Consider the following 18,366-nt stretch of genomic DNA (forward strand, 5'->3'; position numbering starts at 1 on the left):
ATATCTCAACAATAATAATTGAAATCATAAATCGCTGAGCAAAAAAGAGCAAATTTCATATACTTAAAAAAAATTGAATAAATAACAACAAAGAAATAAAACTCAAATACCTTAATTATCCATCATCAAGGTACATGAAGAGCGAAGAAGATTAAAGCAAGATCGATGCAACAATGCGAAGAAGATTAAACTCAAATATGAATTCGCAGAGAGAATATGAAGGAGGAGAAAGAAAATGTAATGAAGAGAGGGAAAGTGAAAATGAAAAATGAGAAGATTGAGGGTAGTCATTCAAGCTGTGAAATTACCCAGTTACCCTTAATTAGGCGGGTTGAATAAGAGCCATCACATGAATCTAATTCAAGGGTCTAGATTTATTCTCACATAAGTTGGGATTCTCACATAAGGGATGTGTTCTCACATGATCCCATCTCTCTCTCATATATATACATATGATAAGTGTCATTTATGTCGCTATTTTTAAGAGTTTTCTAGTTATTTTTTCATAGTTTTTATATCTTTTTACTTGGTTTTAATAAAATTTTATTACATTTGTCATGATTGCGTTGAGTTTTCTAGTTATTTTTTCATAGTTTTTATATCTTTTTACTTGGTTTTAATAACATTTTATTACATTTGTCATGATTGCGTGTGAAATGTCGTTATTGCTCAATTTTGGCTTTTCTTGCATATTTTAGTTGCTTATGGCATTAGATTAAACTTTATTGGTTTATTCTTATGTTTAGGAACACTTGGATAAGTTCATTGCTCAAGATTGAAGAAATATAAAACATAAAAGAACAAGTAATGAAGAAATGTGCACTTGATTTTCAATGATCGAACTTCAAACGCCTATATCTTTTGATCTACAAAACATTTTGGGGCAATTCCAATTGGAGATGAAAGCGTATCTTGAGAGCTTTCCAAAGACAGGTCATATGCCCAATTCCGTTGTAAAACGTGGGAGATATGCTCATTTGAAGCTGAGCGGTTTGCCCAGTCCGATAGGAGCGGGCGCGCATCCTATGAGGAGCGCCCGCTCTAAACTTTCTGGAACGATTCTGCCATATTTTGCTGCAGCTAGGAGCGCCCGTGCACGAAATTGGAGCGCCCGCTCCTCTGCACGCTGCTCGAGTTTTTGCGGAGCTTCCTAGGCAATTTAGTAAGGGGTATAAATAGATTTTTTGCTCATTTTAGGGAAAAGAATTCATATTTTCAGTAGTTTTAGGTTTTTAGAGAGAGAAACTCTCAAATTTTGGAGAGAGAAAGTGAGAGAAACAATGGTTTTCATGGATTTTGGATAATCAAAGGAGGAATTTGATGATTTGAAGATCTCCATTTTATATCAATGAGCATTTCTTACTCTCTTCTCTCTTTATGCTTTATTAATTGCTTTGTTAATCATGTTTGAGTAGATTTCCTTCTACTAGGTGTTGAGTGAAGCTTTGTTATGGTTAATTGAGTTATTTGAGATAAATTTGATGATAATTGTGTGATTAAATTGATTGAATTGATGATGGCATGTTGTTTGTTTTAGATTCGATTGATCTCCCAAGATAGCAAACTTAATTGCATGTTAGTTCTAGTTTGACAAGGGATTGTGAATTAGAATTTATATATTTGATTGCATTTTGGGTAAATTTCTTCTATGCACCTAGTCAATGAGGGATCTAGGCTAGGAATTTGAGAGATTGCTCTTGATGGTAATTAATTCCCATTTTAATTCTTTCTTTGCATGATTGATTATCAAATCGATTCCCATTAACTTGTTAATTGTTCAAAGTGGATCTTTGCCCCTAGTAGACTTTGTAATATCTTGATCTTTATATGTGTGTTAGTGTAGTTGTAGTGTCCACTATCCATAAACCGACTTCGGCGTAGCTTAAGCATTAGATCGAGAACAATCCAACATTACCGTTACTTGTGGTTCGACTCCGAACTTACCACTAGACTTGTTTAGGGGTTAGTTTAGGATTATAATAAATTTTGTTTGGCCGTGAGGAGGTTAGTCAACGACATAATTTCCCCGCGCTCAAAATGGCGCCGTTGCCGGGGAACGGTGTCAATGCTTGATTGTTTTTGATTTCTTGAGTCTAGGTCTTTGTGTATACTTTTCTTTTTATTTTTTTTATTTTTTCTTGTTTTTGTAAAAAAATGGCAAGTAACTCGTTTCCTCAATATGACAATGAGCCTTTTTGTGAATATTTCAATAGACTTGAGGGATATTTGGATTTTGATTGTTGTAGTCTTTGGGAGGCTTGTGAGATTTGTTATTTTGGTTTGAATGAGCAAACTAGGGATGAAGTTGAATGCATGCATAATGGTGAATTTAGAGCATTATCAATTGATGATGCTTGGGATTTTTATGTTTGGTTTGCTTGGGATGTCTATAATAAGGGTAATCATGATTCTATTATTGATATGCAATGTGTTGATACTTCTAATATTAGCATGAATTCCCATGATTTGTTACATGATCCCTTAAGTGAACCTAAAACACATGATTTCAACTCTATTTCCTCTTTTGTTCATGATGATGAGGTACATGCTCAAGTTGATGCTAATGGTGTGTTTCAATATTCTTCATTATTTACCATGCCTTCTTGTGATGTGCTTCGTTCCCTTAATGATGAATCTCATGTGTTTGATTGTGCCCCCACTCCCCAATGTGATGTATATGCTCATGATCTTAATGTTGATTTTTCCAATCTTGGTTGTACTTCTTCTTCTCTTGTTGAGCCTCAACCTTCAACACCTTTTGAATCCCTTATTGCTACTTTTGAATCTCAAATTAGGTGCATTGAGCTTGATAATGAGCTTGATCCTAGTAAGGAAATGATTCTTAATTCTATGAGAGGTCAATTAGAGATAATGAAAAAGAATGAGGAGCGTCTTGAGGAGGGAAGGAGAAGAAAAGAAGAGTTAGAAAGCCAATTGTCACCCTTGATGCTTGTTTGTGAAAAATCCCAATTTAATGTGTGTGTTGAGGATGATGATGATGATTTTGAGCAACCAAGAGAGTGTGAGGATCCCATTGGTGAGCATATGAGTGATGGTGAAGGAGTTGAGAGTGAAGAGAGTGTTGATTTTGAAAATCCTAACCCTCTTTCCCATCTTGATGAGTCTCAAGTGCATGATTGTGATCCTTTTATCCATGAGTATTTGGATTCATTTGAGGTTATGTCTAATGTGTTTATTGAGTGTCAAATGAAAACCCATAGCCTTTTGAGTGAGTTCATTAAGAATGCTTCATGGGAGAGAGATGATTTTGAAATGAATTTGCATCCATTCATGCATGGCTTTGAGATTTTAGGCTTTAAGGAAGTTGAGGGAGTTGTTGTTCATGATTGTAGTGAAGGGGATTATTTAGTTCCTCTTGGAAGTTGGATGTTTGAGGGAGATCATGATCATGAGTGTTCTTCTTTTGAGGATTCTATGATTGATTTTCATGCTCAAATTGGTGATTTGAGGGATGGTGGTGAAGAAGAGACCATTTGTGAGACCATTGCTCCTATCCCCTTCTCTCATGTCCCTTTTTCTAGGAATTTCAACCATATCCCCTACACTCCTATATCCCTTCCTTCCTTTGATAATGAGCCTATTGGGGAACCCCTTGCCTATGAAGATTTTCATGTCCCTCATTCGTCTTCTATTGAGGAAAAGGGTGATTTTGCCACCTAAAAAGATTTTTGTGAAGAGAGTTTGCCTTTCTATTCTTCTTCTTATTTTCTTGAATTTTCTTTTGATTCTTCTTCTTCTTGGCAACTCCCTCTTCACCTTCTTTTGCGTGCACTAATCTTGGTGCATGCCCTTCTTATATAATTTGCTTACTTGTTATCTTATGAGATGTGTAGTAGTGCATTTGACAAGCTCTTGCGATCGTTGCAATATTATTTACTAGAGCGGTCAAGCTTGGACCTTAAGCAAGCCTTTCTCGGGAAGTAACCCGTGTTTTATTGCTTTCATTTTCTTTTCTTTTTAGAATATATTTTCTCTCATGGAAATTTTTGTGTGCCTTTTTCTAGGTACATAACTTGATATACTTTGGTGCATTGGTTTGGATCAAGAATCAAGGAAGTTTGGCACCACAATTGCTATCATATGGAAAACAAGATTCAATTCTTGAGAAGAGTGGCTTTGAAAAGTTTAATTGGGTCATTTGCGGGTATATACACCCACCTAAAATCCGGTAATATCTTTCCTTGCTCTTTCTCCATTGGTTGATACCTAAAGTGGCTTTGAAACAGGAGATATGTTGGGTTGTTGAATTGATCTCCTTGTTTTCCCCTCCCATGGATTATTTGATTTATGATTGAGTGTAGTGTTTCATTCAAGCTTCGGGGAGGGTATTCCATCATGTTTGGTGGGATGTTGATTCATATATGCCATGCACATTTGTATATGTATTTTCTTGTTCTTTATCTTGAAAATCACAAAAAGATTTTTGTTTCTATCAAGGCAAATTTGCAATGTGTTTTCTTTTGTTCTTACTTTGGACATAATACTTATGGACTTGTATTCTTGAATGTCTTTCTTCCTAAATTTTAGAGGTGTGCACAGTTTGAGAATGTGTTAGGTTGACTATAGGATATGGTATGCTAAGGTAGTTGGCTAAGAACTTTGGGACCATGAAGCTCTAGTTCACTTGCTTGTGGTAAGATGGAGTTGCTCTCTAGCGGATATGAAATTAAGAGTTAGTTATTGCTATCCCTAGTGAGGTATAATTGTTCAAGCCTTCATCATATTTTGTTGAGCGACATTTTTGGATCCTTGGCTATTGCATTCTCATATCTAGAACTTGACTTTTAGCTCCCAAGATCGCGACTGAGCCACTTTAGGGGATGACAAAGACATTTATCTTTTTATAGGATTAATTTTAAATTTTAGATTTGGTTTGCATTTGCCCCTATTACTAGCCCATTTGAGCCATATACATTCTTTTCTCTAACCACAATACAAGCCTTCCAGCCTTGGTTTCACTTTAACTCCTACCTTTAGTTTGTGAAGCAATTTATTTTTGGAGCTTGTTTTATTGTTTATGGTGCAAGTTTAGAATTATGAGTTCATTTGCAAAGCAAGTATGTGTTGTATATAATTTTTTGCATAAAACCAAATGCATTTTGAGAAAAAGCCGCCCAAAGTTAAAAGAGGCAAGGACATTAAAAAAAAATAGCAAAAGCAAAATCTTGGAAAAAGAAAATATCGAAAAAAAGTAAAGAAGAATGTAAAGAACAAAAAAAAAAGAGGTTTTGTTATTGTTGTTTTCCCTGTTTTTGTTATTTTGTGTTAAATAAGCTTGGGGGAAAGTTATTTAATAAGCATACTTGGCACTTTTGTTTTGGAATCGTTTGGATCTTGTGGAAGAAGTTCCACCCGTGCTTCACATAGGTTTACCGCCAATTTCAAGAGTTCTCCACACCCTTACTCTCCTAGCTTATATGTTACAACCTTGAAAGTCCTTTTGATCCTAAAGGGTTAAGTCATTCAATGATGGCGGGAAATAGGAATCAAGCCTATAGAGCGAGTTTGCATAGCCAAGATGTTGGGTAACCTTCTCAATGTTTTTAATTTCTTATTTATTTTCCGGTTCCTTCGTGGAATCATGAGAAGCTAACTTGAAAGTGGATTTGAAACTAGTAGAGAGAACGTGGTTTGATTGGTTGGAACAAAAGGTGGAATGTGTTTCCTTTAGTTCTCTATGCTTAGCATATGTTATGTTTCAACCAACCTTGGACATCTTAGAACGTGCATACCTTTATTATTTTAGAAATATTGACATTCATTAGTGTTTGTTCCATCATAAAAGTCCACTCTAGAACGCTTGTAACTTTTCTCTTACTTCGATTTATTTTATTTTATTTATTTATTGCTTTGCCTTGATTTTTTTCAAGAGTTATGGGTTAAACTCTTAGGACACCCTTACGAGAGCTTACTCGTCCTCTAGAGCAATCTAAGGGTTTAAAGTGCTTGATGCATACGCTAAATGTATTCGTGATTCCTACGAAAGTGAGTTAGTGTATATTCTTCCCCTTCTAGTTTTCTTTGTTTGTATAAAATGCATCACATTCCCTTGTGTTTCTTTTGTTTTGCTCGAGGGCGAGCAAAAGTTAAGCTTGGGGGAATTTGATAAGTGTCATTTATGTCGCTATTTTTAAGTGTTTTCTAGTTATTTTTTCATAGTTTTTATATCTTTTTACTTGGTTTTAATAACATTTTATTACATTTGTCATGATTGCGTGTGAAATGTCGTTATTGCTCAATTTTGGCTTTTCTTGCATATTTTAGTTGCTTATGGCATTAGATTAAACTTTATTGGTTTATTCTTATGTTTAGGAACACTTGGATAAGTTCATTGCTCAAGATTGAAGAAATATAAAACATAAAAGAACAAGTAATGAAGAAATGTGCACTTGATTTTCAATGATCGAACTTCAAACGCCTATATCTTTTGATCTACAAAACATTTTGGGGCAATTCCAATTGGAGATGAAAGCGTATCTTGAGAGCTTTCCAAAGACAGGTCATATGCCCAATTCCGTTGTAAAACGTGGGAGATATGCTCATTTGAAGCTGAGCGGTTTGCCCAGTCCGATAGGAGCGGGCGCGCATCCTATGAGGAGCGCCCGCTCTAAACTTTCTGGAACGATTCTGCCATATTTTGCTGCAGCTAGGAGCGCCCGTGCACGAAATTGGAGCGCCCGCTCCTCTGCACGCTGCTCGAGTTTTTGCGGAGCTTCCTAGGCAATTTAGTAAGGGGTATAAATAGATTTTTTGCTCATTTTAGGGAAAAGAATTCATATTTTCAGTAGTTTTAGGTTTTTAGAGAGAGAAACTCTCAAATTTTGGAGAGAGAAAGTGAGAGAAACAATGGTTTTCATGGATTTTGGATAATCAAAGGAGGAATTTGATGATTTGAAGATCTCCATTTTATATCAATGAGCATTTCTTACTCTCTTCTCTCTTTATGCTTTATTAATTGCTTTGTTAATCATGTTTGAGTAGATTTCCTTCTACTAGGTGTTGAGTGAAGCTTTGTTATGGTTAATTGAGTTATTTGAGATAAATTTGATGATAATTGTGTGATTAAATTGATTGAATTGATGATGGCATGTTGTTTGTTTTAGATTCGATTGATCTCCCAAGATAGCAAACTTAATTGCATGTTAGTTCTAGTTTGACAAGGGATTGTGAATTAGAATTTATATATTTGATTGCATTTTGGGTAAATTTCTTCTATGCACCTAGTCAATGAGGGATCTAGGCTAGGAATTTGAGAGATTGCTCTTGATGGTAATTAATTCCCATTTTAATTCTTTCTTTGCATGATTGATTATCAAATCGATTCCCATTAACTTGTTAATTGTTCAAAGTGGATCTTTGCCCCTAGTAGACTTTGTAATATCTTGATCTTTATATGTGTGTTAGTGTAGTTGTAGTGTCCACTATCCATAAACCGACTTCGGCGTAGCTTAAGCATTAGATCGAGAACAATCCAACATTACCGTTCCTTGTGGTTCGACTCCGAACTTACCACTAGACTTGTTTAGGGGTTAGTTTAGGATTATAATAAATTTTGTTTGGCCGTGAGGAGGTTAGTCAACGACATAATTTCCCCGCGCTCAACACACACACACACACACACACACACACACACACACACACACACACACACACACACACACACACACACACACACACACACACACACACACACACACACACACACACACACACACACACACACACACACACACACATATATATATATATATATATATATATATTTTGCTTTGCCATAAATATTATTACCAAAAAATAATAATACATTTGGAGTTTACATCACATCCCCAAGACCACAAATTACAGCACAGTGTTAATCATGCTCAAATAAGTCAATGCCAGGGACAAGATTCCCTCTTCATCGTAGGAAGGGTGAAGGGAAATAGAACATATGTGAAAACACAGTTTACCATAAGTATAAGCCAACTCCATTTGAATTGAATGTATGATTTTGTTGTTCCATAGATTCTATATGGCATCAAGAAAACAACATCAGCAAAATTTTGGCTTATTATAACTAAGTGTAAAAAAGGTTATGACTACTGCCTTTCAAACTCAAGAAAATTCTACATCATATATATCAATTACAGAATATTAGAATGACCGATCATATGCTAGCTACATTGATTGAATCACAAGCATAACAAGTTCGAAATGTTTGATAGGATGCTAATCTAATAAACTGTTTCATTCAACTCGTATGTCCAAGCTAATCTAATTGTATATATAAGTTCACCAAGAATTGGCCAAGCTATTCTTAAGTAAATTTTGGTAATGTGTTGCTACAGTGAACAAATATTGAACCCTCCGTATCCAACAATACATCAGTGGCACAAAGATATGCATAGTGCATCTGCACTAGTCTCTCTTGACCTTTGTGAGTGCGGTAAAGCTTATAGTGGTCTTTCAAATTTTGAAGCGAGTCCTAAATGAATATTGCTTTGCCTTTTTCACTTGGTTTATGTCAATGTAATCAAGCTCCTTTTCTTTTGCAACAGCAGAATTATCATCATCATTGATACTTGCTTCGAGTCTTGTGTAGTGGCTTCTATTTCATCTTTATTGCCCTAATGCTCATGGAAATATGCAAGTTCAACATTGAATTTATTAGAAATATTTACTACTAGTTAAAAATTAAATTGAATGAAAGTTAAATGTAACATAACACATCTTTAAATATTTTGATCCTTGACTCAATTCAACTTGTTCTCGATCAAAAACCATCAAATTAAATGATCATGTCGCAAATTAAAGTTGAATGCATCACTGATGAGCTCTAAACAAAATCAAGTGTTGTAATTGTTAGAAAATTTTAAAGAATTTCGAGAATAATTACATTAGATATGCGTAAGCGATTCGCAAAGCGGTTGAGACGCTGAATTCAACGATTTTTAGTAAATTGAACAGTTCCATGAGTGAAATCGATGACATATATCCAGTCTCAAATCATCTAATGGCGAAACTATTAGAGACTTTAGATATATAAACTCGTCTTTACCATCAATTCTTATCTCCTTCTTTGTTCGATCAACTCCAAGTGTTGAGTTTGTTAATTTAATTGAATGTTTCTCGTGTCCTCAATTCTTCAAAGTCTCACACAAATTCTAATTTCTCTCTTACCTAAAGTAAACCCCCTTTTATAAGAAATAATACGAGTCGGGCATCTCTAATTAAATAATTTTAATTTATTCGTTAATTTTAGGAAAAATGGATTTAAATAATCCAACCTTTTGCCTATTCAAATCTATTAATTTAACCATCCAAGTAGCGTTGGAGGGTGTTCCTTTTTATTAGGCCAAGATGACCGGTTACCTTCTCTTCAGGTAATTTTTATTTTCTTTTACAATTTTTTAACTATAAAAATGAGTTTAAAAAATAAAAAAACGGCTGTCCCTCAAACCACCAGCCCGCTATCCCCTCTCCCGGAAAACACCCCCACTCCCTCCCTAACACGCCGGACAATAACCCACTACCCCCTTAACCCCCTCCGCTGCCTTCCCCCGCCGCCAGAATTCACCGGAAAACCCACCCCCACCCTCGAATCCTCCCCCTTCTTTTCCCTCCCTTTTCCCAGCCACCTTGCCGCCTCTAACTCTTCCCCCAACCACCCCATCCTCATTCTCCTCCCTTTTCCGACTCCCAACCCATACCCCTATCCCGTCCCTTTCCGGCCATCCCCCACCCACGAAACCCTTGAAATCGGCTGAAGTCCCCACCACTGCACCCCTTATTCCCTCTCTATCACCCCAAACCCTTCACCTGTGAATTCGTCCGCCATTTCTTGCTTAAAACTCTACTCTTATGCTTGTAACGACTTTTCGCTGCTTAATTTGAAGCTTGAATTGATTTGGGGAATAATTGATTCAGCAAACACTGTAGTTTGAACAAGAAATTTGCGATGCTGAAGAAAATGGTTGGGAAAGGAGGGGGAGGGGGTGGGAGTGGTCGGAAAAGGGGGGGGAAGAGGAAAGGGAAGGGCTATCGGAAGAGGGATTACCGCTGCCGGTATTTAGTGGAAGTGGAGGGGCCAGGATGATTTAAGGGAAGGGGTAGGGATGGGGAAATAGAATGAATGGAGGAAAGGAAAAAAATTATTTTTTTTATTTTTTATTTTTAAAAATCCAAAGGTTGGAATATTAGATTTAAACGATTGTTCCTTGATTTTAATGTATGAAGTATGAATTAATTTTAATTTACTAATATCCTAAAAAATGGCGTGAATTAACGGTTGTACCCTTTTTTTTTCTTTTTCAGCTTTGCCTTCTTATCTTTCGTTCTGCTTTTCACTTGTTCATTCCCTTATTCTTGTCTTCTTCGTTCCTCTAACAGAGCTCACAGAGAGAAAGAGCAATGTCAATTTATTTGATCTTTAATTAGATTTGTTTTTGCAATGATAAATCTACATATGAAATGGATTTGAGTTATTTGATTGGATTATAATGTCAAATTTGAGTTACAATTAGTTGGAGATGAATTGGTGTGGTACAAATTAATAAGAAATGATGGGTTGTATGTTAGTGTTTTTTCATCTTTTTGTTGCATGTGTTTTCATAAATGTTACTCCCTCCGAATCTTGTTAGTCTTATAAAGAAGCAATCACATAAAATAAGAAAAATAAATATCCAAGGAATCTAACATTAAATTACAGTCCAACTCTTAATTGCCTTTTTTTTATTTTTTTTTCTTTTTCCGTTTTGGGTTTATTCTGTGCCAGGTCATCAATCCAATACATTTCAATAAACCAATCAAATTTAACATTCCATTAAAATAAACCAACCAGATTTAAAGGTACAAATCATCAAATTGTCAAATGAAAATAATAATAATCACACACTAGGTGTATTGATCAAGATACATCAATTTATTTAATTTTTTTTTTTTTTGGTTTTTTGAAAGACACAAATCTGATTTACTCTCCACCTAATTTCATTCTAAGAATAAGAAAGTTATCCGCTAAAAACGTATTGGCAAAGCACCCAGATTCTTGACACACAATCCTTCATGACAAATTGACAGATCAACCCAATTGACTATTTCATTTCCAAAACCCCACCTCAAACCCTCCTCTTTCAATCTCAAATTAAACCTTCCTAATCCCACTGGGACCTGGCAATCCTGACCCAAACCCGATGACCCGACCCGAATGACCCGACCCAAGACCCGAAATTGACCTAAAAACATTGACCCGAAAATGACCCAAAACCCAAAAGTGACCCGACCCGACACATACCCGACCCGAAAATGGAGTTGACTTGATCCTAACCCGACACTCGAATTGACCCGACCCGAAATTGACCCGAAGTGTTTGACCTGAACAAACCCAATACCCAAAATTGACCCGAACAGATCCGATATTCGAAATATGCCAAACTAAAATTACTTTATAATTGATTTAAAGCTCCATCAATGGCTTTGACATTTCTTTTTTTACACCCATCAATTTACATTTCTCATAATTCCTTCTCCTCTCAAGCATACTCTCAATCAGTAATTCACCACCACTTCCAATCATCTCTCCCACTTTTGAGTCTCTTCCCAAGCTCATAGCGGCGAAGGCACGAGATTCATTGGAGGTAGTGGCGGTGGAGGGGGAAATTAAAACTCTAACGATGGCAGTGATTCATCCATAAACACCAACTATAAATAGTTTTTAGTTTTAGACTTGAAATGCTACATCAAAATTAATAGGGTGGAATTGCTTTAGATTTGGCAAACACTTGATTTGAATTTTCAGTTTCACCATTTCAGCTTTTGCAATTGAATTATACAATTTTAAATCAAATTCATCTTACAGAAACACTACCTAAAGAATTTTGTAATTTCATAGATATTTAGTGACAAAGGAAGGGGTAATTCCCATGTTTTGTGGAAAGTTTTATTCCAAGTTTTCATTCCCAAGAAAATTAAACAACTAAACTTCATTGCCTATTCAACTTTTTGCTGTCAACTAAACAACTACTGTCATATATAGGGTGTGATACACATTAGATTTGTACATATTAGGTTATTTTTACATACTAACATACAATTATACAATTGACTGATTCCCATACCTTATTTAGGAAAAAATTAAACAATTGACTGAAACAACTTACAACCACCTCTATAGCTTCCGCTAGTATTGACTTCGTTGCCTATTCAAGTTAAGATTGTACATATTTTGACATCCACAAGATCCATACCAGCTGCACAGTCCGCACCAATGTTGCTTCTATTCTACTTGAAGAAGCTATTAATTGTCAATAAGAGTATCAATTACCAATTGCTAATCCTCCTTCCCTCTGTTCTTCTCAATAGACTTCATTGCTTCTTCAAATGACTTCTGAAACAACACAAAAAGCACTCCATAAGAGCAGTGGCAACACGACATTATTTAATCACATCAATAACATATGCAAATCAATTTGTATTAAACAGAAAGCATTATATTAACCAACATTAAATCACAAAAGCATGCTGAACAGACTAAGAATCAGTGTGAAACTCACATGAAATTAAGATGAAGGCATCTATTGCTGGAAACAAAAACATGAAATAAGCCTATAGCTTCGTGCTCCTTTATACATTTTATTTATAAGTTCAATTAGGCAAAAAGCTAAGGCTTGGACAGGTAACAATCTCCAGTCATATACATGTTCCTATTTAGCTTTTCTAGCCAACCAATGGTTCAACTAATATGGAAATGGTAAACTGATCATCAGCACTCAACAAGCCTATCAACTGAGAGCCTCAGTTGATGATGCTGGCTATTATTTATTCTAGAGGTTGGAGGGCGGGGCCCGGGAAGTCTTGGTTCAAAGTCCAGAGAAGATATTTGAGCCCACAATGGACAAATATCAAGCGAGCCTCGTATCTCACAATAGGAAACTAGGCAATAGGCACAATTACAAGAAGTTATATCTTATTTGTCTAACTACATACAAATTAAAGTGAGCAACAAAGATTGGGGCCTACAAGAGCACATCCCACAGCTAGATATATGAGATAAAAACTGGCTTATAACTTTGACTCTTTGAGTACATTCAGATTACATACCCCAGGATTTTGCATCTTCCACAGAGCTTCTCCACTCATGTCAATGACTACTGTCCCACCTAGTAATATACTGCAAAAGTTGAACATAAACAACAATGTTAAATAGCCATTAGAAATTTTTTCAAGTCATTACAAATTTTTTCATTATTCTATTCATTTTATTTTATTCTATTCATTTTATTTTATTTTATTCTATTTATTTATTTATTATTATTACTATTTTTTTTTTTCCGTCTCCTCTCCAGAATGTTAGGTATCAATTTAATCAAAAAGGAATAACCAAGAAGAAACACAAACTCTTTCAAACTTAAATTTCACAGTTAGTTTACAGGTCAAACTACTTGCAGATCCGACATGCTAAGTGGCCATTGCAATATAATGTACCTTTGCTCAACTCCATTATTATTATGTGTTTAAAAAAAAAAAAAAAAAAAAAAAAAAAATCTCCATTATTATTATGTACTCAGTATGAGACAAGATCATAGACGACGTGGCATTACAAAATAGATCAATGAAAGTATGAATACTTTACGCAGGCTGGATGAGAGTTGATATAGACAAACATCAACCATTATACTTAACTAGAGAAATATTTAGTAATAATGACAGAAAAAATTTATAGGGTGTGAAGATCACAAGTCCTGCACGAGCTACCAATACACAGACAGAAACCCCATACTAGTACTGTGCAGGAACATCATAATAGTGTAATAATAATTACACTATTTTTTTGTAGGAACAAGAGGACATCAAGTTGCAAATATCGGCTGTGAGATTATTGTAAGCCTTACTCAAGCACAGGCAGACAAACTGATGATCTTCCATAGAAAGGACATCAACTTACTCATCAACAGTTGACAGCCGGCCTTCCCAGAAGACACACTTTAGCGGGCAGTTCTTTTATGGACATTCAAAGTTTCAACATTTTATAGTTATTTAAAATTCCTTAACATACTGCTCACACAAAAGCTTTTTACATCACTTTGGTGCCTTTCTTTCAACAACAAAAAAAAAAAAAAAAAAAAAAAAAAAAAAAAAAAAAAAAAGAAAGAAAGGAAAAAAAAAAAAAGAAAAAAGGGAGAAAAGTTCCTTATTCAATTTTGTTCCTCAATTTGAACCAAACAACTCCTAAACATTCTCTCATAAGTAACGAAATGATACCCAACACAAAACACCACCACCAAAAGGTATCACATATATGATAGTCACTACCTCCTCAGCCAAGGTGCCTAGGTGACAGAGTGAAAAGCTTTCTCCTCCATAACTTTATCCAAGAAGTTTCACTACTCCATCATAGCCTCTTTCATAGTCTAGCTTAGAAATGACACCAAATCATCCCTCCTCTGCAATATAAAGAATAGTCCACAACCTTACGCCAAAAAAGACATACATCCAAATTCTATCTCACCTATAGAAAATTAGATCTTCAAAAAGAAAATACTGATAGCTAATTGGTATAGTGGTACCTTCATCTGAATACAAATATCATTTCTCTATATATGGCTTAAAAATGTTACTAACACAAATGTATCGATGACAAACAGCTGATGAACCAAGTGTTAGGTTTGAACACGGTGACTACATATTTATGAAGTCCTAACTCTTATTCATTAAAGATTAAACCTTTGGGTCGATTTTACTTCCTAAGCCCAAACTTAAATGATCATACAACCCATCATTTAATTGCATGATATAACTTAAAGTTTCCTAAATTGAATTGAGTAGCTCATTCTTCAAGCTTATTTAATTTTCATCTATAAATACTATATCCTTATACACAATTACACAATTTTACAAGCTCTAATTATTTTTATTGTATCCCCTTGATTTTCTCTTTTTATCTCTTTACTTTTCACGTATGGTTTTTTTCAGTCAGCATACTGCAAAGCCCATTCTCACCAATTTCTGGTCAAAATTAGCTTTTTGCCATTTCTGACAAAGTTGTTCCTCACAAATGAGGTTAGGATAAAAAACCGCTCAATTCGGAGTTATACTCTAAAAGTGCCTTCTTTTCCTTCGTTTTTCCTTTCTCCTCTCCCAGCGTCCCTCAACGCCAACGTCAGGTGGCAGTGGTGCTCAGCGGTGGTGAGAGACAGAATGTTGAAATTTCAAATCAGCTTAAGTTAATTCAACTACTGGACATAATTAAAGAGGCCTTCTGCAGATATCTCTGTTGAGCTCAAATCTGGAACAGTTTCTATTCTAAACAGAGCAAGTTCAGAATAAGACACAGGTGTATCTTGGTCAATTTAGATACTGATCAATTTAGATTGATGATAACTAGTTAAGCACTAATAAAACTAGAGAAGTTAATTAACTATGGTGGCTGTAATGGAGATTATAAACATTTAAAGTAAACAACTTGCTGTGTAGTGCAGCTCAGCTACTTAAGAAGAGAAGGTTTGGAAGTTAAACCATAACCTTAAGAAACAGAAATATAGTTTAAGGAACTTGAAAGAGTGTCAGAACAGCTTACATCAAGTGGTTTTTAGAGAGAAATATCTTTCAATCACGATAAGAGTTGTTAGAATATTCTTCCAATTTAACACATATGTACAATTTAGTAATGTTATTTCATTTTATTTTCCTTAGCTAAAAGAGAAGGTTCTCTAATGCTCTATAACAAGAAGCACTTCCCATTATACAAAAAACTTTTGAATATAATGAATATATATATATATATATATATATATATATATATATATATATATATTGGGTTTGTATCTGGTATAATGTCTCTATAGTGGATGTTAAGAGTGAATGAATCCAAAAGCTAGGTTGTGCTTGGGTGCGATGCCTAAGAGAGTAAACCAATATCCTTTCCAAAAAGGTCAAGGAATTTTAGGTGTAATGTGCCTAGGAGGTCTTTGAAGCTCTTCGATTTACTGAGAGTATAATGGTTTTTAGATTTGACATAAGATAGCTCAATAAGTTTATAATGAGCTTAAGTACATAACTTCTCAAATGAAAGATTACCAGATTGCTTATCTTTTCCTTAGCCCTTTACACCAGTTGTGTAAATCAGTTTCCTCAGTTTATATTTTGTTCCTTTCTTGCTAAGTCTTCTCTTTTCTTAATGATTTCTTCCCTACTAGTTCCAATAGAACTACTAAAGCAAAGGAACTATCTCGCATTCTCACATGTCACAAGAGTGAGAAGAATAAAAATGCTCTTCACAAGCTCCAATTAGGAATCTTTTACACTACTTCAGATAGCATCTATTTTCCTCCAACTGACTTGCCACAGAGTCACCACATGCAACCATCAAGTGTTGAAATGCATTTCAATAAATGTTCAGCGTCAAATGCAATCAAACACAGAGAACTCCAACTCTCTGTCCCCAACGGATATCCAGTGTGATTTCCTAACAACATACACTATATTGACACTAGCATACTTACACTATATTGACACTAGCATACTCTCACCACATGGTTCCAACTTCAAATTTTCCGCTTCCAGGCCATTGTCTCTCCTAACTCTTAACCCATACGCTCTCTTCTGACCATTTTCTCTCAAACATCTTTATCCTATAACTCCTTTCTCTATCCCATCCATTGCTATTTCTCTACCTACTCTCTCCTTCATAAAAAAAAATAAAAAATAAAAAATAAAAAAAAAAAAAGCTAGTTTTCATTCGGACAGCTATACAAATCGTACTCCCCCGAGTCCCAAGAAAACAATTCAACCAGCATAACACATTATTCAGAATCCTAAAATCATCCCCAAATAACAATTGCACTATATTTTTCTAATAGTTTACAATTCCCTTGATCATAACCCACAAATACTCCATCAAAATTCACAATTCTACAAAAACATGAACAACAACCAACACATTATTCAAAATCCTAAATCATCCTTAAATTACAATAATACATATATACTATATTATTCAGAATCCTAAATCACCCTTAAATTACAATAATCCAGTACTATATTTTTCTAATTGTTAACAATTTCCACAAATACTCCACTAATTCACAGCTCTACAACAACAACTACAAACCTAATTAAGATTGAAAATGCACATAAAACAACCAACCAAATAATAGCGAAGAGAAAGAAATATGTACCCAGCAAAGGCAAGATGAAGAAGGAAAGAACGAGTCGTCATATATCGAAAAACGGCATCTAAATTCGTCGCAAAGCGGTTAGCTCCAGACGACGAAGATGGTGGCGGTCGATAATAAGAACCACCGCGACGACAGTAACCAGCATTGTAACTGCTGTTATTATTATTATAAAAATTGCTACTTTCGCCACTGCTGTATCTGCTTATATTATAAGCAGCACGCTTTCGATCATCAATTAAAACCTTGTAAGCTTCAGAAACCTGCTTGAATTTAAGAGTTGCAGCATCTTTAGCAGACTTTGAGGATTGTGCGTGTTTATCAGGGTGAAATTGAACCGCTAATTTACGAAAAGCATCTTTAATTTCTGATTTTGAAGCATTTTTTGTGATTCCTAGGATTCTGTAATGATCCGCCATTGATGATCAGAGCTCGAGAATTGAAATGTTGATTTGTGATTTCGTTTGTGTGGTGTGATGTTATGTTTTCTGGTGTTCGTTGGAAGAAAGAAGTAGTTTCGAGTGAGATGACATGGGTTTGTTTACGATGCATTGATTCAGAAGAATAAGTGTTGGGGTTGATAAATCGATACGATGTGTGCGAATGAAGCTAAGGGTGATAGGGAGGCGTCGTGGCTTCGTTTTCTTCCACCATCATATCTAGGATTCTAGCCTACTAGAGGTGTCAATTCGGATAATTGAAATAGAATTTAAGGTTGAGGTTGACTCATAACGGGTCGGGTTTGTTAATGTTTCATGTCACTTATGTTTGCAACGTCACATTTATTTGGCACTGTTTTTATCTCATACCTAAGGGGTTCTAACTCTCCCCCAAACCCATAGAATCTCATGTCCATTCCCTCCCCCTAAAATTCACAATCCTTTCTATTAATAAATAATAAAATCCATTCCAACAGTAAAACCAAACAATTTTGGACTAGTATGGGTTTTAGTCCTTAGAATCCATAGCTCTATAACGTGAGATTACATACCAATTCATTCCAACTTGATGAACCAAACATCCCCTAAGCAAAGCTCATTGATATAATAATAATAATAATAATAATAATAATAATAATAATAATAACAATAATAATAACAATAACAATAACAATAACAATAACAATAACAATAACAATAACAATAATAATTATTATTATTATATGTTTGAATTGACTAGTGTTTCGGGGTTTTCTGTG

General features: G+C 35.0%; 1 protein-coding gene across 1 annotated transcript; it reads right to left on the reverse strand.

Annotated features, from left to right (window-relative positions):
* Positions 1-11,963: 11,963 nt before the first annotated feature.
* Positions 11,964-18,011, reverse strand: LOC110699480 (chaperone protein dnaJ 72-like). The gene is made up of 3 exons (XM_021876971.1): positions 17,172-18,011; positions 13,096-13,165; positions 11,964-12,382 (listed from the first exon to the last, which is right to left on the reverse strand). The coding sequence occupies exons 1-3, from the start codon at positions 17,585-17,587 to the stop codon at positions 12,326-12,328; spliced, it is 543 nt and encodes a 180-aa protein (XP_021732663.1). The 5' UTR covers positions 17,588-18,011; the 3' UTR covers positions 11,964-12,325.
* Between the last annotated feature and the right edge of the window lie 355 nt (positions 18,012-18,366).

Source organism: Chenopodium quinoa, unplaced genomic scaffold (assembly GCF_001683475.1).
Source record: "Chenopodium quinoa cultivar QQ74 unplaced genomic scaffold, ASM168347v1, whole genome shotgun sequence".
Classification (NCBI taxonomy): domain Eukaryota; kingdom Viridiplantae; phylum Streptophyta; class Magnoliopsida; order Caryophyllales; family Amaranthaceae; genus Chenopodium; species Chenopodium quinoa.